Below are 23673 nucleotides of genomic sequence, written 5' to 3'. Positions count from 1 at the left end.
AGCAGCAGGGAGGGAGGTAGAAGAGACGAGCAGGAGGGAGGATGCTGTGACAGAGCATCCCTCTAATAATGGGCGCCACACGTTGCAGGATTGCAAGCTGACCGGGCAAGCTCATCTGCCTGCATTTATGCTGTGCCAGTGGCTGGCATGTGAATGGGCTCCTTACTAATTGCCACTACTTGACCTGTAGTTTTACATATAAAAGTATAGTCCTGCAGAGCAGCCCAGAAAAACACTGTCACATTATCACCATTGTCCCCTCAATTCTCATTCTATAGTCACTACAACTTGTGTCCATTAAGGGGGTATGAGGCTGCACTCTCTGCCCATGTGTGTCCCGGTACCCTGCTTTGCGCTGTTCACCCTGTGATGCATTTCTCACCCCTAGGCTTATACTCGAGTCAATAAGTGTTACAAGTTTTTGTAGGTAAAATTAGGTACCTCGGCTTATACTCGGGTCGGCTTATACTCGAGTATATACGGTACTAATATGAGCTGCTTATCATTCTGTTAAACACATACCTAATGCCTCATTTACACTTTAGATACAACAAAGTTGTTTCTTTCTATTCAAAGAAAAGACCTGTTGATTTCTGTGAAAAACTGATGGAAATTTTCTCTGCCCCACATGCAGACTATGAAACTTGGGTAGAAGTCATCAGTGAGAATGGTGTGCAGCCATGCCTATTATTATAAGTCATGTGCAGCTGTGTTTTCTTTTTTGTTTAATAAAATTCAACTCGGAACATGTGTAGCCTTACCTGAGAAAGTATGTGATACTGTTCTTTGATGTAGTTTCCTGTTGAATCTAGTATGCACTAAAAGGTAAAATAATTTGCACAATTATTTCATTAGGGTATTTTCTTTCTTTAATAGGGTAATAGCTGAAAAAGATAAAGTGGTCACCTTCACTAGACCCCGTAAATATATCCATTCATCTGGATCAGAGCCTCCAGAGGTTGGATACGTTGACATCCAAACTCTGGCAGATGCTGTATGTCGCTATGACTTAAATGAGATGGATGTTGCCTGGCTGCAGCTAATTAATGAAGAATTCAAAGAAATGGGTATGTTGGGTCCCAGAACAACATTTTATTATATTGTTCGCTGTAAAGTAGAAAAACAGATTTTGTTATTGTAATTCTCTTTCCTCAACCCAGTATTCACAGATATTAGTTAGAAAAGATGTTTGTTTTTTAACGATAATTCAGCTTTGGATTCAGTAACTATAAGCCACTAGTGAGCTATAACTCAACAAAAGCTGGTCTAATGCGGGTTAGCCATCACGGAGATAAGATATTACAGGTATGGGACCTGTTACCCACAATGCTTGGGACCTGGGGTTTTCCGGATAAGGGATCTTTACGTAATTTGGATATCCATCCCTTAAGTCTGATAAAAAATCATTTAAAGTGGACCTGTCACTCAGACACACAAATCTGTATAGTAAAAGTCCTCTTAAAATTTAACATGAAAACCAATTTATATTTTTTTATTAAAGCATTCATAGCTGTTGTACACTCATTAAAAAATTCCAGCTGTCAATCAAACATTGTCTGCCCCTCCTCTATGCCTGGGCAAAGAGGCGGGGCAGACAATTGCTTTCACTTAACATTCAGCACTTCCTAGATGTCACTGCTCTCCACACATTCCCCTGTTCTCTTCACCAATTAATTGTGTAGCCAGGGCATTGGGATGGACATCAGGTCCCCCTTTCTGGTGCACAAACGATTCTGAGATAATGCAAGGCTTGCCTTAATAACAGTGTCCACAAAATGGCTCCTGCCTGCTTGCTATAATTATGAATTCCCAGACTGACGGAAACAAGATTCAAATAATTTATATAGTGTAATTTAAGTTCATTTTAATTGACTAATGTGATAAAATAAGGTTTTGAATAATTATTTTGGGTGACGGGTCCCCTTTAAAGAGTAATTAAACCCAATATGATTGATTTTTCTCTAATAAGGGTTAATTATATCTTCGCTGTGATCAAGTAGAGGATCCTGGAAATCATTTCAATAAATGTGATTTATTTGATAAAATAGAGTCTGTGGGCGATGGCCTAATTTGGAGCTTTCTGGATAAAGGATCCCATACCTGTATTTGAATTTTCCAGCATTCTTTTGTTTAATGTGGTCTCCTGTACATCTAGGCATGCAGCAACTAGACGAGTACACTATGGAACAAGTCTTGGAGGAGTTTGAGAAGAAGTGTTATGACAAAATGAACCATGCAATTGAGACTGAAGAAGGTCTGGGCATAGAGTATGATGAGGATGTTGTATGTGACGTGTGCCAGTCTCCGGATGGAGAAGATGGCAATGAAATGGTTTTCTGCGACAAATGTAACATTTGTGTACACCAGGTTAGTATCATATGTCTCTTAGATAACATCCAAATGTACTTGATATATCTACTATATCTACTATCATATCAAAATAAAAATCTATAAAATCAACTGGACCAGAAAACCAATCATCATGTTCTAATTTTAATTAAAATGAATGAATTAGATGATTTCTTTTTTTTCCTTATACTGGAAATCATACAAAATCTGAGGTTTTTTTTTCATTATGAAAAATAAATGGTTGCATTTTTCCATTCTACATTAATCTATTTAAGAGAGGTAGGTAGATGCAATAGCTATTATATATATAAATATATTTCTGCAATGCTGGCTAATCTTCCCCTGGTTTTTATTAGTAGTTTTCATAGGTATGGATCTCCAAGACCACCAGTGAAGGAAAGTGTGTGTGTGGGGGGGGGGGGGGGGGTGGTACTAAACCAAATGAAAGCTTGACTTTCCTTCCTGTTAATGTTTTTAAATACAAAGGGGTTTGTGGGAACACTCCAAGACATTAGGAGTCATTTACTTTCCCCATAGGCACAAAGGTGCAAGAACCCATTCATAACATTGCAGTAGCAAGGTTACAAAAGATCCAATCAAACACCCACAGAGGGCACCACTTAAGGAACAGTAACATCAAAAAATGAAAGTGTTTTAAAGCATTGAAAATATAATGATTGTTGCCCTGCACTGGTAAGACTGCTGTGTTTGCTCAGAAACACTACTATTGTTTATATAAATAAGCTGCTGTGTAGCAATGGGGCAGCCATTCAAAGGAGAAAAGGCTCTAGTTACATAGGAGATATGCTCTGTAGAACATAATTGTGTTATCTGTTATCCACTGTTTAACAGGAGCCATTTAGCCATATTTCAGTTTCTGCCATTGATACACGGCAAATATGTTTATATGAACTGTAGTAATGTTTCTAAAAGTTTCACCAGTGCAGGGCAAAAGTACATTATATTTTCATTACTTCAAAACAAATCTTTTTATTTCGTCCTTTAAGAGCCTTTAGTGCAACGAAAACAATTATTTTTGTTTAAAGGATCAGTAACATCAATTTTAAAAAAAATTGTTCGTATAGAATGAAAAAAACCCACAAAGACATATTAAACTTTTAAAGTCTTCATCAAAAAATAACTCACTGAAACTCCGCTTGCGCTCCTCTTCAGAAAAGGTGACACGGTGATGATCCATCATGCGTCGCTCGATTTCTCCTCCCTGGCTATCTCCTATAAGGAAAGCAGGGAGTAGAAGTCGAGTGCCGCACGATAGATAGCCGGATCGCCTTTTCTGAAGAGGAGCGCAAGCGGAGTTTCAGTAAGTTATTTCTTAATAAAGACTTAGCGATTTAAAAGTTTAATTTGTCCTTGTGTTTTTCCATTCTATATTAACAAATTTATATATTTATATATATATATATATATATATATATATATATATATATATATATATAATTTTGCCCTTTATATTTTTTGCATATGAAGCTACAGTAACAATGCAACAAAAACATTTGTGTTCAAAATTCTCTGGGCGCAGCAAGGCAAACATATCAAGCTGTTATAGTGAATAGCTTGGAATTACAATGATTGCTTCATAATTTTGGTGAAGCCATTAACAATAAGCACTCAGTATTCAAAACTAGTAAAGCTAGGCTGATTGTGCTAAATTGCGCCATTGCTGCTACCCATTGAAAAGTCTACTATACATTAGGATAGGAAAGTTACCCTCTGGTTGGCTGATGTGTACTGTATAAACATAACTGTTTAGTGCTGGCACAAGTTGGAAAGAATGGAGCTCTCCAGACTCGGCTTTTTTCAATCTTCAACATTCCAACTTCAAAGGAGACCGCACCCAACAGAAAATGAGCAATTGGGATTTGGAATGTTTTGCTGATCAAATTCAAGTTAGCAAGTTCATTAAAAGTCTTTTCATACATTCTCAGTATTCTCAGTAAATGCCTTAATGAGGTGTGTGTAAAACATAGCCAACCATGGGAAATTCTTACTTTACACAAATGTATTTTTATAGGCATGCTATGGAATATTGAAAGTGCCTGAAGGAAGCTGGCTTTGTCGCACATGTGCCTTGGGGGTCCAGCCAAAGTGTTTGCTGTGTCCAAAGAAAGGTGGAGCCATGAAGCCAACAAGAAGTGGCACAAAATGGGTTCACGTCAGTTGTGCTCTTTGGATTCCAGAGGTGGGAATGATCACTGTTATAAATTTTGAAAACTTTTAGCTAATAGTTCTGAAAAAAACAGCAGCAGCAGCCGTTTCATTCTCTTTCTTACTTTGCACCAAAACTTTTTATTTTGTCTTTTAAAATATTTAAGAAGTGCTCATATGTTTTCTTTTAATTCAGTAGACCAAGAAAATATTTTGCCCAGTGTAGTTTATGTTTAATGATTTAACAACTACAAATATAAAGGGGCAATATACACCTGTGAGCGAATAGGGCTTGTATTGGTCACAATGTCTGCCTATTAACATGATTTATGCACCAGATTACAGGAAAATAATTTTAAAATAATTTAGCAATGATATAGAGTACCATGAAAACTATCTAAAAGGTTTCCAAACTTGCCTGATAACTGCTGGAGGTGGACACAACCAGATGGCAATTTCACCTTTATTATGTGGCAATGTCCCAACATCCAACCATATTGGACTAAAATTAAACAACTCTTACCTAGATTTCAGATAACTGACTCAGTTTCTTTCTTTTTATTACATAAGAATGTTATGTCTTTAATACAATACATATACAAAAAAATCAGTGATCTCAATTTTAATGGTGGCTAAGGCATTAATACTGCTTTTCTGGAAATCTAGCATTACCCCTACAGCTAAAGACTCAAGTGCATGAGTTCGAACAGTATAAAATAGAACTAAGCAATCCAGGAGAAATTTTTCCAGATATTATTTCATTGACTTCACTATGTAGAATCCCCAGAATAATCTCTCCTTAGAGGCATAGATATTTCTGCCTAAAAGTCAGAGGCTTCCTTGAAAGTCTGTTTTATGCAATGTATAGTACCATGTTTTTATTGCTTTTTGCAATTTATTGACTTATATTGGTTGTATTAGATAAGTCAAATTAAAGACTTTATAATAATTTCCACCTATTGTGATTAATTTAAATGCATATTCTTTTTGTTTGTAGGTGAGCATTGGCAGTCCAGAAAAGATGGAACCAATTACTAAAGTGTCTCACATACCAAGCAACCGTTGGGCATTACTTTGTAGCTTGTGCAATGAAAAGGTTGGGGCCTGCATACAGGTTGGTATTAACTTTTTTTCTGTGGGGTTCTTAATATACCATAAAATGTAGCAACAACTTTAGCCAACAATATTAATTACATAAAAATAAACATGTAAATAAATTTAATGGGATACATTTTACCTGTAGGTAACAGGCGTGATTGTGTCTACTGAACTTGGATGGGTGTATCTGATTTTGGATAATTGCATTCCATTCATATGTTTTAAGTGAAAAGACTGGCATATTACTATAACAAATGCTACAATTTGTCATATTTATAAACCTGAATCTGCTGATATTGTGAAGAAATCATATTATTTGACCATTCTTACCCTATTCTAAACCACTTACATGGTACTTAGATTTAACATAGAGATGTTAAGAGATTCCATAAGGTTGCAGGCCTCCAAAATTACATCTATACTTAGATGATTTTTATGATGTCTTTTTTATTTCTAAATTACACTGTTTACATTTCAAATAATTCACTCTACAATATAACATTTTATTTCTGAACCAGCAATTTTTTTTGTCGTAATATTGGTGTGTAGGCAGCCATCTCTGGTCATTTTGCTTGGTCATGTGCTTTCAGAAAGCCAGCACTTTAGAATGGAACTTCTTTCTGGCAGGCTGTTGTTTCTCCTACTCAATGTAACTGAATGTGTCGCAGTGGGACCTGAATTTTACTATTGAGTGCTGTTCTTAGATCTACCAGGCAGCTGTTAGGGAGCTGCTATCTGGAGAGGGGCAATATCATTTCAACTTGCAGTACAGCAGTAAAGAGTGACTGAAGTTCATCAGAGCACAATTTACATGACTGGGGGCAGCTGGGAAACTGACAATATGTTTAACCCCATGTCAGATTTCAAAATGAAATATAAAAAAAACTGTTTGCTCTTTTGAGAAACGGATTTCAGTGCAGAATTCTGCTGGAGCAGCACTATTAACTGGTGTTTTGAAATTTATTTTTTTCCCATAACAGTATCCCTTTAAAGTGTCAGTATACTCCATGTTCAACCTGAGATCACTGAATAGGACCAGTGCGGAACATACAGTTTGTCTATTGTTTTACAAGGTAGATAATTGAATTACCAATACACAGATACTCTTACTTTATAATGGACTCATTCTAATAAAACAGTCCCAACAAATGGGACCTTTCAAGGACCAAACATGAAGTGGTTTCAATTTTCCTGTGTGTCGTGTTTAACTCAAGAAATAACAAAAACCATACATTTGATTAAAACAATGGGCAAAAATGATGTTTGGGACAAATCCTTTTCACTGAACTCATGTTGAACAAGGGGTATACTGCCCCCTTATACTGTTGCCTAAAATGTAATTATGTATAATGTGTATGATTTTATAAAGGCAGTTTGAGTGTGCTGGATATATATGAAGCTGGACGATTGGCCTTAAGGTTAACAAATCAAGGAAAAAGCTTCATAATATGATAAGCAGAACAATGCATCTAAACATGAAATAAATGGATGTACTTTATATGCCTGATGAGTAAGTAGTCCTCACCTCAGTATCGTACATTGGAGATTAATATGCTGATGATATTATCTACCCATTTTACCGCACGTAATAAATAAAACATATCCTTGTTTATATTACTCCTCGCACAGATGGTATAGTTGGCTTTGGCATGCATTATTGATCTTTGCCCAGGACCCTGCAGGTTTTGTTTGTTCATTTTCCGGTTATCTTTTTTGTTTGGCAGCATGCTGTCTCCTGCTTCACTCTGGCTTCTATGTTTATCTTTTTCAGTTTATTGATTTCTGACTACCTAACAGTAAGCAAGCTACGTTAAGGGCAGAGACACAGATTCCGGGAGATTTAGTTGCCCGGCGATAAATGGCCTCTTCTTCGGGGCGAGTAATGTCCCCAAACTGCCTCCTGCCAGCTAGAATGTAAGTGGCCATCGGGAAGGCCATCAGTGTGCTTCGTTTTTCAAAGTTGCCTCACAAGGAAACGAAGTGCTCAGAGTGCCATCCCACCGGCGATTTACATTTTAGCCAGAGGGAGACAGTTCAGGGAGATTAGTCGCCCTGAAGAAGAGATTTTTCGCAGGGCAACTAAATCTCCCACCGAATCTGAGCGTGTGTCTCTGCCATAATAAGTATCTTATATGGGGTTTTTTGTGCCTTCTCTTTGCTGTATGGTAAAGCCTTAGTGGAGAAAGCTGTTTGGATTCCTTCAAAATATATTGTACTAAACTACCAACTTTCTGATATTATTTAGAACTTATTTAGAATTATTGTTTCTGAATATCACTCCACCATGGTGAGAACATAAAGTTTCTTGCTGATGATCCTGAAGCTTACATTAAAGTGGACCTGTCACCCAGACACAAAAATCTGTATAATAAAAGTCAAATTAAACATGAAATCCAATTTCTATTTTTTATTAAAGCATTTATAGCTGTGCTGGGCATAGAGGCGGGGCAGAAAATTACTTTCACTTTCCATTCAGCACTTCCTAGAAATCGCTGCTCTCCCCACATTCCCCCGTTCTCTTCACCGTTTAATTGTGTAACCAGGGCATGGGGATGGTCATCGGGTCCCCCATTCTGGTGCACAAACAAGATTCTGAGATGATGCAAGGCTTGTCTTAATAACAGTGTCCACAAAATGGCGCCTGCCTGCTTGCTGTAATTATGAATTACCAGACTGGAGGAAACGAGATTCAAATAATTTATATAGTGTAATTAAAGTTAATTTTGCTTGACAAAATAGGATTATGAATTTTTTTTTTTGGGTGACGGGTCCCCATTAAGGGGCAGATTTATCAAAGGTTGAATTTTTAGAAGTAATGTGAATTTTTTTGAACTCTAATAAATTTGAATGTACTCACATCTCAAATGGGAGATTATTAATGAAAAAATTCAGTCTAATATTCGGTCGACTCACAAATTCGAATCGAATTTCCCTCCGAAAAAACCATGAATGCCAGTAAGGCTATAACTTCTTCAAATCTCTGCCATTGACTTCTACATGAACTTGGCAGGTTTTAGGTGGCGAATATCCGAATTAGAATTAGTTTCCAGGGTCCAGATGTGATAATTTGAATTCAAATTTGGTTTAAAATACACATTTTTGAGTTTTGACCAAAAAAAAAATATGAATTTACCATTCCAAACTTAATATATGTGCCCCTAAATGTAGAACCCCAGCAATGGCGTTATACAGCCTCACGGGGCTTGACATGTGACAGGTTTACAAGAAATCTGGTAGATGGTCATCGATGCAAGCAACGCACTTTTACGGGTTATGTTCAATGTATTTATATAACAGGAAGAATTACTTTTCCTTGTCTTTATTTTTGTTTCCTCCCAGTACTTTCTTTCTCTGGGTTGATCCTTGTTGCACTTTGCTGGCAGGGCTTGATAAGGCTTAACAGTGTTTCTGTTATTCACCGATAAGTTTACAGCTCTGACTTTTTCTATATATTTTTTTGGTCGTGCCCTTTACTGTAGGAAAGTGAACAGAGATATTTAGGCTTTTATGCTGAATTTAACCCCTTCAGCACTTTTCTGCTGTTACGATTTTATAAAGGAGTAACTAAAGCTCCCTCTTTCACTCTGCATATGTGTGAAAATATATAATTTCCAGCTTATTATTAGTAGATATTTAATTGCCTTTACAATTTTTATATTGTGTAATAGAAGGAGATGACCATAAAGCTTTTTTTTTTTTTTTTTTTTAAACTCAGCAGCATATAATTAGGGCACATTGGTTGCTGCGTATCAATTACTTACCTCCTTTGAAATGTCACTCCTTACAAACTATAATTTAGCGTTATTACTGACTTGGAACGAGATGTACTTTACATCGTTCTTCTGATAATTTTTGCAAACTGTACATCATATTCCTGGTTTGCTTGGCTCTCAATGTTTCAACTGTATATGTGAGATGATTTACTAATGTAATTACTAGGGATGCACCGAATCCAGGATTTGGTTCGGGATTCGGCCAGGATTCACCCTTATTCAGCAGGATTCGGATTTGGCAGAATCCTTGTGCCTGGCCGAACCAAATACGAATCCTTATTTGCATATGCAAATTAGAGACAGGGAGGGAAATCCTTGACTTTTTGTCACAAAACAAGGAAGTAAAAAATGTTTTCCCTTCCCACGCCTAATTTGCATATGCAAATTAGGATTCGGTTCGGGCAGGCAATAGAATACGGTTTGATATTCAGCCGTATCTTTCGCGAAGGATTTCGGGGGTTCGGCCGAATCCAAAATAGTGGATTCAGTGCACACCTAGTAATTACACAATTATATTTTGTGCAAGAAAATATATTTTCTAGAATCGTGTTAATTTTGCTTGGAAAATCCTTTTTTTGCAGTTTATTTGCTAAAACTGCCTAAATAGATCCACTGCCTCCTAACATTATTATTGTACTGTTTAGTGTTCCATTAAGAACTGCCGTACAGCATTTCATGTGACATGTGCCTTTGATCACGGCTTGGAGATGAAAACGATTCTCACTCAAGAAGACGAAGTGAAGTTCAAGTCATACTGCCCAAAACACGGCTCTACGAAGAAGCCAGAAGATAGCCATTTCTGCAGAAGTGCAAGTGATGGTAAGGACACATGTGAAGCCTCCCCTACTTTTTTGGGTGGTCTTCGAGTACTGGAGGCCTCACAGCAGAATGCCAAACATGGGAGCCAGCGGAAATTGAAGCTCCAGCAACTTGAAGATGACTTTTATTCCTTTGTCGATGTGCATGATATAAGTCAGGCCCTGAAAATTCCTCTTGATGTGACTGAATATATTTACCAGTACTGGAAGTTGAGGAGGAAAGCCAACTTTAATGAACCACTCATCACTCCAAAGAAGGACGAGGAAGATAACTTAGCCAAGAAAGAACAAGATGTTCTGATTCGTAGACTACAGCTCTTCACTCATCTGCGCCAAGATTTGGAAAGGGTGAGAAATATGTTTTTCTGTGTGTGGTTGTGGGATATTTGCTCATTAACTGTTTTATATCCAGCTCATTTTTTTGCCTTCTCACTTATCGCTGTAAGAATCTCCCATGATTCTTAATCTATTGAGTTAGCCAATAAAAGGTACAGGTATGGGATTGTAATCCAGAATGCTCTAGACCTGGGGTTTTACGGATAATGGATCTTTCCATAATTTGGATCTTCATGCATTAAAGGAGAAGGAAATGCTAAAATTAAGTCAGAAAGGTCTATATAAATACACAAGTAAACCCTCAAAGTAATGCTGCTCTTCCCTTCACACAGCATCTCTTCCCTTCTATTGTGTACACATGGGCTTCTGTATCAGACTTCCTGTTTTCAGCTTAAACCTCCAGGGCTGGGGCTTGAGCATGTTCAGTTTGCTACTTTCTCACCCTCCCTTCCCCCCCCCCCTGCTGTAATCTGAGCCCAGAGCTATGAGTGAGCAGGGAGAGACTCAGACAGGAAGTGATGTTACACCAAGTTAAAAAGGCAGCTGCAATCCTAAACACACCAAGAGAGCCTCTAGAGCTGTTTACTCAGGTATGGTAAAGCATTATGCAGAATAAATATAGTGTTATAGCTTGCACTATTGTGGCTAATCTATTGGCAATAAACTGCTTTGGTAGCTTTCCTTCTCCTTTAAGTCTACTAGAAAATCATGTAAACATTATATAAACCCAATAGGCTGGTTTTACTTCCAATAAGAGATTCCGCCACTCTCCATTCATTTCTATGGCATTTTGAAACGGGTATTTATCAAAGGATGAACATTCACTTTCACCCACTGATAAATACTCTTTTAAAAATCCCGTAGAAATTAATGGAGAGTGACGGAATTTCACTGTAGTGGACTGTGGCGATCTCTAACTTCACTCTTTGATAAATATACCCCTATGGGAGAGGGCCTTTCTTTATTAATAAAATGTGACATACCTGCCGAGCAAGTCATTTTCTCTGATATTGGATTATTTGCATAAAATGGAGTCTATGGGAGACAGGATTGTCCAAACTATACAGTATATAGTATATATAAAATATAGATTACAATTAAACTTACAGATGAATATGGCGTTCACTGTGATGATATTCATGTTTAGAGGTATGAGATTTAATTTGGAAACTCCAGGAAGCACTGAATTATGGAAAAGCTCCTATAGGCAAATATTTATACGGTATAATATAAATTTCCTTTTTCTTTGTAATATTAAAACAGTACTGTGTAATTGTTTATAAGTAAAGTGCATGAAACCATATTAGCCCATACAACACTATTGGGTTTATTTAATGTTTTTTTTTTTTTACATATACTTAAAGGGGATCCATCACCCAAAAAAAGATTCCAAATCCTATTTTATCATGTTAGTCAAGCAAAATGAAATTTACTTACACTGTATAAATTATTTGACTCTTGTTTCTATCAGTCTGGGAATTCATAATTACAGCAAGTAGGCAGGAGCCATAGTGTGGACACTGTTATTAAGACAAGCCTTGCATCATCTCAGAATCTTGTTTGTGCACCAGAATGAGGGACCTGATGTCCATCCCCATGCCCTGGTTACACAATTAAATGGTTAAGAGAACGGGAAAATGTGTGGAGAGCAGTGACATCTAGGAAGTGCTGAATGGAAAGTGAAAGTAATTGTCTGCCCTGCCTCTATGCCTAAGACATAGAGAAGGGGCAGGCAACATTTGATTGACAGCTGGGATTTTTAAATTAGTTTAAAACAGCTATGAACGCTTTAATAAAAAAAGAATTTTGATTTCATGTTTAATTTGAAAAGGACTTTTATTATACAGCATTTTATGTCTGGGTGACAGATCCACTTTAAGACATGGAGGTACAAATTACAAAACAAAAACCATTAGGCTGTGGGCACATGGGCTGAAGGGATCCACTGCTCTTAGTGTACACACACAGAGGAGGTCAGCCCAGAGATGCCTTCTCTTAGGTTTTTGAGCTGATCTCTGCTTCTTCATGCATAGTTGGATCAGATTTAAATCAATTCAGCAGGTCCATTTCTCTCAGCCTGCAAATATATTCAGTGGAGCCCTTCAGCCCATGTGCCCACAGTAGTGATGTGCGGGTCGAGAATTTCTCAACCCGACCCTAACCTGTCCCCGGCCAGGCCAGATCCTGCCCTTTTTTATAGTCCTGCGCCTGCCCCGCCCGCAGTGATGTCACAAAAGGGGTGGGAGCAGGCAGAAGTCTATAAATTCTGGCACCGGAAGCCGGCAGTAGTAGGTCGCTGGCTGACCATTTTGTGCAGGAGTCTGACCGAACCCGCCCGGTAAACCCGTGGGTTTGGGGGTCGTCAGTAACCCACAGCCTTATCCAGAACACTCTGGTCCCAACTATCTGTATAATAGAGCCCATATTATATCACCTTTATGAAACCAATTAATCAGTTCCCCTGGCATTAATAGGACCACTATCAAACATTACATGAATCAATATTATAGCTAAAACCACGCATCAAGTTTTATTTAAACATCCTAAAAAAAGTATTTCCCTCTCCCATAAAAACATGAACAGAAAGATACACAATGGGCCCTACTATTAACAATGTACTACTAATTTGTAGTGATAAATAAGTAATGGGATATAACCCATTGCATTTTAACCACAGTAGTGAATGTAAAAGTTCCAAAGGATAATAAGGCAGGATTTAAATCAACCACAGCATTCAGCTGTAACAATATCAAATAGTTGTAGAATAGCTTACATTGCTAGACCATGGTGTTGAACCGCGCAGCCTCCAAGTAATCTTATAGTTCTACAATGCATGCGCAGGAAGTGCATGCCAGAATTCAAATGCTCCTAAAAACTCACTTACTTATGTTCAATGGTCAGTATAACTATAAGGAAGTTTGTTTAGTCATATTTATTGCAGAGTTGCTCGTTCTCCCATTATAGAATTGTATAAAGAAATAACATCCACATTTGCACTGTGTGACCAGTGCATAAAGTTATATTTGGTTGCCAGACCTTCCTGGATATCAATTATGGTTAAATACTGGCTATTGTCGTGTATTTGCTGTGTCACGAGATGGATTACATAATATGCGCAGTCTGATCCATACCATCGGCCTTCTCAAAATCCTTGCAGGGGCTCCTCCTGAACAGACTCCCCAACAGCTGTTTTGCCTCCAAAAGAGGCTGTATGTTGCAGGAAATGACCTACAGATTAGTTTCCAGGTCCTGCTCTTTACCATAGCAACTAAATTATCCATATGCAAATCAGTGTCAAGGTTGTTGCAAAGCTACAAGGAGAATTCAATATCAAAGTTGCTGAAAGGAGAATTCTGTATCACAGTTGCTGCAAGGAGTATTCTCTATCAAAGTTGCTGCAAGGGGGGATTCTCTATCAAAGTTGCTGCAAGGAGGATTCTTTATCAAAGTTGCTGCAAGGAGGATTCTGTATCAAAGTTGCTGCAAGGAGGATTCTGTATCAAAGTTGCTGCAAGGAGAGGATTTGGTATCAAAGTTGCTGCAAGGAGAAGATTCTGTATCAAAGTTGCTGCAAGGAGAAGATTCTGTATCAAAGTTGTTGCAAGGAGAAGATTCTGTATCAAATTTGCTGCAAGAAGAGGATTCTGTATCAAAGTTGCTGCAAGGAAAAGATTCTGTATCAAAGTTGCTGCAAGGAAAAGATTCTGTATCAAAGTTGCTGCAAGGAAAGGATTCTGTATCAAAGTTGCTGCAAGGAAAGGATTCTGTATCAAAGTTGCTACAAGGAGAAGATTCTGTATCAAATTTGCTGCAAGGAGAGGATTCTGTATCAAAGTTTCTGCAAGGAGAGGATTCGGTAACAAAGTTGCTGCAAGGAAAGGATTCTGTATCAAAGTTGCTGCAAGGAGAAGATTATGTATCAAATTTGCTGCAAGGAGAGGATTCTTTATCAAAGTTGCTGCAAGGACAGGATTCGGTAACAAAGTTGCTGCAAGGAAAGGATTCTGTATCAAAGTTGCTGCAAGGAGAAGATTCTGTATCAAATTTGCTGCAAGGAGAGGATTCTTTATCAAAGTTGCTGCAAGGACAGGATTCGGTAACAAAGTTGCTGCAAGGAAAGGATTCTGTATCAAAGTTGCTGCAAGGAGGATTCCCTATCCAAAAATCCAACTGTATCAAACTCCTGCTATCCTTCCATTAGGGGCCTACCCATTCCTACGATAAAATTGATAAAATACCAGAGTTTTGAGTGAAAATCAATCTATTTTTTTTTTCCACATACACAATTTACACTTGGACTCCTAGGTGGCAGTGTAAATGGAGTGCTTTGTTGAGACCGCACATCATGGTGATAAGGTGATTTATTAATATCTATATATATTATTCATATGAATTATTTTTTATTGATTGGGAAAACAAAGTTCTCTGGTCGTCAGGATATTGTTCTCTTTTAAGTGTATTATAAAGTTCTCTTACAATTTTATGAGCAGTAGTCAGTAGAGTCCTGCGCGGAACCAATTTGTTAAATCCGACCCGCAACACGATTGGACCAGCTGCCAGACCCGCAAATACCTTATCCGCGACCCGCTGAACATCAATAAATAGGAAGTGTTGTCATTGTAAACTGAACATGACATCATTAGAAGTAGGCGTGATCAGAAAAAAGGAGTAAACCAGGAAGTGCTGTCATTGTAAACCGGAAGTGACAGCATTAGAAGTGGGCGTGATCAGAAAAAAGGAGTAAAACTCGCTGAGAAGACCCGACCCGCAAACCTGGAGAACCGAAGACCTGCGTCTATACCCGCTCCTGAAGCTTCTACCTGCAACCCGCAGGGTACCGCAAGTTTTTGTGGGTAACCCGCAGGTACCCAACCCACTGCAGCCAAGAAATGGACATGCATCTGACTCCTAAGCCTCTTTGTATCCTTACATCAATATGGATACTATATCATTTAGTTTCTAGTTTATTACACATTGTTTTGAAATCTGTCTGGTAGTGTTAGTGTGCATAATCCACACAAGAAAGCAACATTGTTACCACCATAAAATATAGGATTAGGAATAAAGAAGTGAACTAGTAAAAAAAAAAAACAAAAAAAAATAAGATTTAACATTTCCATACAGATAGCATTGCAAAAGCTTATTTCAAATGAAATATAGAGAACAGCAGTAGTAATCTGTTGTGTAATTCAGATACTAGTAGTACATCGTAGGTTTCAGGACTGTATTTATTAAGTTTTCTGCTGTAAAGTGAAAGGTGATATGTGCTAAAGAACCTTGAAGAGAGATGTGTTTGTGGTCACATATTGACACTTTCTTTCTGTTAGTTAAAAGGTGTCTTGCTGTGAACTTCTCAGCACTTCACCTTCTTTACAACAATCCTTTTGCCACACAGCAGGTACTAAAAAATCAGCACACCATTTATTTAGTGTCGCTGTAATTTCATTTAGATGAATCTGTTGTGTGGAGAATGAAAAATAAACCCAAAATATCTCTCAGCTGCCAAAACTAGCATGCTGAATTGTACTTGATTTACCCTTGTTGTTAAGTGTGAGCCTACCCTCTATACGCTATACAGAGGCTTTAACATTTAGGGGGTTATTTATTAAAGCCCGAACGCCCAAAACTCCAAAAAATTTTTAGTTTTTTTACTATAAAATCCAAATTTTTAGTGGAAAAAAACCTACATTTTTTGTGATTTATTATACCCCAAGGCTGATGAAAATACGCCCTCTCCAAGCTGTTGGGGTCCTGTAGAACTCAATGGCAACAGTCCCATTTCAAATTTGAAGGTATTATGGTCTGCCTGGAATTTAGACCAAAAATTGCTGGTTTCAAGCGATTTCAAGAAAAATTTGGGCATACAACCCAAAAAAATTTGTGTTTTTTTCCCCCAAAACACAAGTATTTCAAGTTTTTTCCAAACCAATTTTATTGAGTTTTTTCAATGATAAATAAGGTCAAATCGTGGAATCTAGTTTGGTCAAACTTTTTTTTTACTTTTTTAAAAAAACTTTTTTTTAAAAATCGGATTTCGATAACCACCTTCCTGTACATATGACGGGATGGAAAAAGAGTGATTATTCATTTGGCACAACACTGCAAAGCTAATTTCACTTTTTCTTCCTCTTTAGGTACGCAATCTGACATACATGGTGACCAGACGGGAAAAGATGAAGCGCTCAGTTTGTAGAGTTCAAGAGCAAATATTTAACCTTTATACAAAGATTTCTGAGCAGGAGAAAGATCTAGGTAGGCATTATTTTACACCGTTGATGATTTTCTGCCACTACCTGCAAGTTTTTATCAGAAATTCTTCAAAAGCATTTCCCTGGAGTGAGATCTGTGCACTGAAAGGACTTTATAGGCAATATAATAGAAACAGTCAGCGAGACCACAACTTTGCACTTTGTGTGTCCCAATGAGACCTCCTGCATTGTTGGAAATCATGGAGAAAATGGTATTTAAAGCCAGCCTTACCCTTTGAAGACGCAGTCTAAGCTACAGTATTTTATACAGTATATTTTTGTACTTCATTAAACTACTGAGTTTTTGGTGTCAGCTACTCTGGGGAGATGCTCATCCACTTCCCTTAAGGTCAGGGCACACAGGCAGATTCAGGGAGATTAGTCGCCCGGCGACAAATCTCTTCTTCCTTGGGGCGACTAATCTCCCGGAACTGCCTCCCCTGCCTTCCCACCGGCTAGAATGTAATGTAATGTAAATCGCTGTCTGGATGGCATTAGTTTTCCAAAGTCGCCAGAAGTTTCCTCGTCAGGCAACTCCAGGCGACTTTGGAAAACGAATCGCGCCGAGTGTCGTTGGGCAACTAATCTCCCTGAATCTGCCTGTGTGCCCTGACCCTTAGCCCCAATATCACTCACTGTCCTCTTGTCAGGCACAGCATCAGCTTGTTAGTGCACATGCAGAGGGAATGTTGGGATATATATATTTGTTATTTCAGCAAGCACACTCTTAATTTCGGATTGTGCTGATATTTATGGGTGCAGGGCCAAATAAACGTAGAAATTTCCCAAAAGGACCCGCACTCCAATCTGTTGCAAATTAAATGGTTTTTATTGTGTGCTTCTGTACATCCAATGTTTCAGTTACTCTTTCTGTAATTTGGAGCTTTGAGTAACCGGCTTTCCGGATAACAGATCTCAAATCTGCAACTTGTTACATAGTTACATAGTTAAATTGGGTTGAAAAAAGACAAAGTCCATCAAGTTCAACCCCTCCAAATGAAAACCCAGCATCCATACACACACCCCTCTCTACTTTTAATTGAATTCTATATACCCATATCTATACTAACTATAGAGCTTAGTATCACAATAGCCTTTGATATTATGTCTTTTGTATTAACGTTAACTAAGCCAACATAAAGCCATGTAGATGACAAAGCTTTAAAGCATGTTTCTTAACATTATGAAAGACCACTTACCTGGAATATGAAGAAAAGAATTCACCGGCACACAGGTATTGCTGGCAGGGTGAAAGCCCTTGCTTTAAAGTTTAATAGTGCGACATGCAACGTTTCGGGGACAACCCCTTTATCAAGCATGCTTGATAAATGGGTTGTCCCCGAAACGTTGCATGTCGCACTATTAAACTTTAAAGCAAGGGCTTTCACCCTGCCAGCAATACCTGTGTGCCGGTGAATTCTTTTCTTCATATTGTTGTGGGTTTGCCGAAGCCCTTTTCCCCGAGCACCAGGGTTAGTATTCTACTGGGTGTGCGTGAGCAGTTTGAATTTTTTCCACTTACCTGGAATACCCATTGTGCCAAGCATTATAGATTATACATCTCCTAATTAGATGTTCTGAGATTTATGGTTTCCCTCTATAAAACTATTTTGATTCCTTATCATAAATGCAAAATCGCTATGTGTTCCCTGTTCTAGATACAGCAAGGTCTATAGAAAGTTTTATAGTACTCAATGTTGCATTGATCATATACTGCACATGTTTCTTTTATTTAGGGTTTCCACTGGAAAATGGGTTGCTTTTTAACACCCAGCCATCAAACCCGGATGCTCCAAAAATAGAAGACTTGAAGTGGCACTCGGCATTCTTTAGAAAACGGCTTGGCTCCTCACTGCGCTGCTCAATGAAAGATTCTCACAAAAAGAGTAGAGAAAGAATAATCGGGAAATCACTGGACACAGAGATCCTCTTAACAGATAGAAAGAAGGAAGGCCAGACTTCGGATGTTTCCTTTCCTTTAGAAAAGACGGTTGCAAAGATTAAACCGGTGCAGCAGAAGAATGGAGGGAGCTTTCCAGAGCACAGGAAAAGACGCGACAGCCGTACTCAGGGTGACACTAAGTTTGATTCAAAAGAAAAGCCTCTCCGACAGCAGCATAGACCTGCAAAACACACAGAACCTCCAGAGAGACCTGCTGAAAAGAAAAGGGCCCTAAGTCAGTGTGGTGGTAAAAGTGCAACAGCATCATCCAATAAAAAGCAGTGTAGCAGCAGCTTGCCCAGGTACAGTGGCTCGCTGATCAAAATACACTGTAACCGGCCATCAGTTAAAGTGCCTACAAGTCCTATTAAAAACTGGGGGGGATTCAGAATTCCAAAGAAGGGGGAAAAAGTGCAGCCTGGAAGTATGGAAACCTGTCAGCCAAATTTAAACTGCCAGTTCTTGGGACAGGTCTCCAAAAAAGGAAGGACAAAGGAGAAAGTAAAGTTGGACAATGACAACGATGGATATACTCCAGATGCAGAGATGAGTGACTCTGAATCAGAACCCACAGACAAGTGCCGACTTCAAAGACTAACGTCAAGCAGCAGCCTAAGTAGAGGATACGAAACGGACTTTATTAGGAGAAGCATCTTAGCATCGTGACTGGATTCCCTAGCACTGTAGCCAGGAATGGGAGTGACTGCCTATAAATCCACTCCTTTGTTATTTTTTTGTACACAAACTGGTAGCTCCTCCCCTAGCTGTTCCAGCTTCTTTAATTGCACTTAAAAGAGTATTTTTGTTTTAAACCCTCTATATTTCTTCATCATTTCATTGAACAATTGTTGTTCATGTAGTGGTCTTAATGAGGCACTCTGAAAGTGTCCATCATAGGTTTACAAGAGGGAATAGTCTGCACTGACAGTGCTTTCATTGGTCCCTTGAAAGCACAAGAGAATATTTTTGAAAGGATAAACAAAAGTTGGTTTTGGGTACACCATCTTGCACACATGCCCCAGCACTGTGACTTGTCTTCATTCAGCATGAACACCCCATGAGCTGATAATTACGCCTCCCCTACCCATAAGTAAAAGATTTTTTTTTTTCCTTTTAGTGAAAATGAAACACTCCCTACCTATATATATATATATATATATATATTGTTCCTATATATATATTGTTGCTGTGGGACGATCTACATATTTGGCCAAATATTTTATGTTTCATGTACATATAGATTGATTCAGTCTTTGTACTGCACCACTGGTTCTTCTTTGTCTCTAATTTAAAGTGAGTTCTTGATGCAGATGATCATAAAACAAGTTCAATTGGTGCGGGCCAGTACTAGTGAAGGAAGTTTAGCTATGGATAAACACTTCATTTGTAGGGGTCCTGGTTCTGTCATACAGTGTCAGACCTTAGACCGTGGGCCCACTTTCCAAACTCTTATTCCTTCTCTCCTCACTCACCCTCTTTATTCTCCTAGTCTTTAATATCCACTTACTATATTCTTCCATTAATCATTTTTTCCCATAAATAAATTGAGAATGACTATGAAATTTGCTAATGGTTAGAAGCAAGAGGGCCACCGACACTTGGGCCCACCGGGAGTTTTCCTGGTATCCCGGTGGGCCAGTCCGACACTGCTGTCATAGAACACATAATAAACATAATAACACTACAGCTCTGAAAGCTCCAGGTGGTATTTTTTTCAGAATGGATCAATACTGAACTCAAAATGTGCATTCCAGTTTCAGCTTTACACACAATTGCATCTCATTCCCATCGTTCTGATGAGTTTATAGCCGACTGCAAGAGTAGTTTCATAGTTGCACCCCTGCATTCTCCAGAAAGCACACCCCACTCTGACTGATAATACAGGGTGTCAACAGTTGATGAAGCCGGCTGACATATAAGCTATTGCTTAGTTGAAAACAAAGACTCCATTTAATTTGTGGTGTTTCAGGTAACCATCTTTTTTCCAAATATAATGTCCATGTGAACAGAAGAAACTTGTGTCATAATAATACACATTTCATTTGTATAGAAAGTAGGGATGCACCGAATCAAGCTTAACAGTTGGGCTTGGATCACCCCTGCCTAGTTCTCACTAGGGATGCACCGAATCCACTTCACAAAAAAGATTTCATGAAAGATTCGGCCAACCAAATCCTAGTTTGCATATGCAAATTATGGGTGGGAAGGGGAAAACATTTTTACTTGCTTTGTGAGAAAAAGTCATGAGATTTCCACACCCCTAATTTGCATATGCAAATTAGGATTTGGTTCAGCCGGGCAGAAGGATTCGGCCCAATCCCAAACTGAATCCTGGATTCAGTGCATCCCTAGTTCTCACCTGCACCAATAGAAATACAGTTTAGTCAGAAGCAATGGCCAAAAGGAGCTGCTCTTCTTGTATCCGCTGGTACATTATACACACGGTGAGTAAATCTGGAGCACTTGTTTTACTCACTCACTGCTCAGCCTTGTCTGGCTTGTGTATTGGCAGTTCTTAACAATATTCAAAGTCAAATTCGAATTTAACCATAAAATCTATTACCATGAGAAGGAAAATAATGAAATAATGCTTAAATAATGAATCCAAACCATTATTTGCATATTCCAATTTGATTTTAAGGGTTCAGATTTAGTTTAGCTGAATTATTAACATGTGGCCAAATCCGGACTTTGGTCAAATGCCAGATTTGTTGCATTTCTATTATATATACCTGTTTCTCTGTTCTAATTTGTAATGACTTGTCTGTGGGCAGGCTGAGTTCCTAATACAGTTACTATGAAGTCAGAGGGTTCATATACAGTTGCCCCAAGTGAAATCGCACTGTACAAACTTGCTTCCTTAGGACACTTAGCTGCTGCACTTGGTACCACATTAAGAATCTGGTGCAAGGTGGAGGGTACAGAGCATTTTGGCGTAAAGCATCCCTGTGTCTAACGCCTGCTGTAGGCTCCATAGCACCTTTGCGCTCCCTAATTTTCACTTCATTCCCAATGATACATAAGCTAGGGGACATCCAAGGGGACAGTGTAAAAACGACAGTCCTCTATACACCTGCCTACTGTATATTACACACACATTGTAAGGTCCACTTGTCTGTTAAATTAAGTACCGCCCCAAGTAAGATTTTGCTTTTTTTAAGTCTAAATAAATAAAGCTGAATGTTTCATCACTTTAACACACTGAATCTGCTGTCCATTCACACAAGATAAAGGTGGCCAGTAGATTTGTCACTCTGTGCTTCCACCAGCTAGTGCTGACTTGCGGGATACACTTCCACAGGCATGAACAAGGTTTAATATTCATCATTAATAAATATATTCATAAAATATGGCCAACAAAAGTATCAGTTTTATTGTTTTAATTTGTGCAAACTTCCGTGATTGACCTTGTTATTCTGATTTCCATTGGGAGCCCTTGATGTAAACAATGCACAATGAAGTCCTCACCAGCCATTGCTTGTTGTACTGTTGTGTTCATCAAGATCAGTTAGATATAAATATTTCTCATTGTTCTGCTCTGCCATGTTTATTTTCCTAAAGCCTCCCAAGTCACAGAACAGGCCTACTCTTCTTATTTATAGTTGTCTATAAAGATAGCAGCCCCCCCTTGTGCAGACAAAAAGCTTCCCATGGAATAATCGATGTCCTCATGTTTAAAGGCAAATAAATACAAAGGAGTGTACACCATTCATTCGGTATCCAAATATTTGTGAATTTGCTTGGAATCTTAACCGTAACCATTACATAGAATTACGACGCTCATGTACAACTCCTATTGTCATCAGCACTTTCACAAAGGGGAATGAAGAGCCAGTTTCCTATAAATAATAATGGCCATTTCTTGTTTTTATTTATGACGCTTGTCTTGCCTTCACCGTCCTGTTTCCTTTTATTTAAGTATTTATAAGCGAATTGAAGCCAGCTTTGTTTTTTCTGCTCAGATAATGTGTAGAATTGTGCCTTTTGCCTCTATGTAAATAAATGCTGTACATTTTGCTATACAGTTGGGTGCCTTGTTTGTTACCCCTCCCCCCTCCAAAGAAAAGCCAAAATGATTTTGTACTTAGTCTTTATAATAGCCTTGTAAATCCTGCCACCAACTTCCAAGAATATCATTGTTTCTCTGTTCTGATTTGTAATGACTTGTCTATGGGCAGGCTGAGTACCTAATACAGTTACTATGAATTCAGAAGGGTTCATATACGATAGCCCGTAAATATGCACAAACTTGCTTTCTTACGGCATTTGCTTAATAAAAAAGCACTAAGTTTGCCAGCAGTAACCCATAGCAACTAATAAGATGCAGGTGACTCGTAAATGCTACCTGCTGATTGATTGATGTGGGTTACTGTTCCTCGGCAAACTTAGTGCCTTTTATTACATAAACCCCTAGATGTCTTTTATACATTTTATCAGACTACGGTTCCTGACCCTCTTATAAGCAAAAGCGGAGCTCATCACACTCACTGGGACTCACATGCGGGTTCCAGGTAGAGTCCTGCAGTGGGTCAGGTACCCGCGGGTTACCCACAAAAAAAGCAGACACGCTGTGGAATGAGGGGAGGATTTTCAGGTGCGGGTATACCCGCGGGATTGCAGGTCTCATCTAAATTTCTTATCTTATGTAATAGTGTCTATATTATACTCCTTTTAAAGTTTTACAAAACTTGTTTCTGTCCCCACCCACTTTTGATGCCGTCACTTCTGATTTGCAGCACCATCACTTCATGTTTGATGGTGGTCGGCTGGTTGCGGGTTGGGTTGCAGGTAAGGCAGTTGCGGGTCCGGGTCGTGTAGCTGATCAAAGTGGGTCTTAGAAATTGGTTCCTCGCAGGACTCTAGTTCCAGGCCACTCCCACTAGGCAATCAAAAGTCTATTGACCCAGATCAAAAACAGCGGTTCCTCAAATTGGCGATAAAAT

General features: G+C 38.6%; 1 protein-coding gene across 2 annotated transcripts in view; it reads left to right on the top strand.

Moving 5' to 3' along the window:
* Window positions 1–22750, top strand: part of jade1.S (jade family PHD finger 1 S homeolog) — a 44960-nt gene extending 22210 nt beyond the window's left edge. Inside the window, 7 exon segments of one of the 2 annotated variants that reach the window (NM_001091971.1) lie at window positions 877–1067; window positions 2156–2367; window positions 4382–4549; window positions 5513–5629; window positions 10031–10552; window positions 16675–16792; window positions 18525–22750. In NM_001091971.1, the coding sequence (NP_001085440.1) occupies window positions 877–1067; window positions 2156–2367; window positions 4382–4549; window positions 5513–5629; window positions 10031–10552; window positions 16675–16792; window positions 18525–19396 (2200 nt within the window). In that variant the 3' untranslated portion in view covers window positions 19397–22750. 2 annotated transcript variants of the gene reach the window in all.
* Window positions 22751–23673: the final 923 nt, after the last annotated feature.

This window comes from Xenopus laevis, chromosome 1S (assembly GCF_017654675.1).
Source record: "Xenopus laevis strain J_2021 chromosome 1S, Xenopus_laevis_v10.1, whole genome shotgun sequence".
Taxonomy (NCBI): domain Eukaryota; kingdom Metazoa; phylum Chordata; class Amphibia; order Anura; family Pipidae; genus Xenopus; species Xenopus laevis.
Note: the sequence above shows the minus strand (reverse complement) of the source record. Positions and strands in the feature narration are given on the sequence as shown.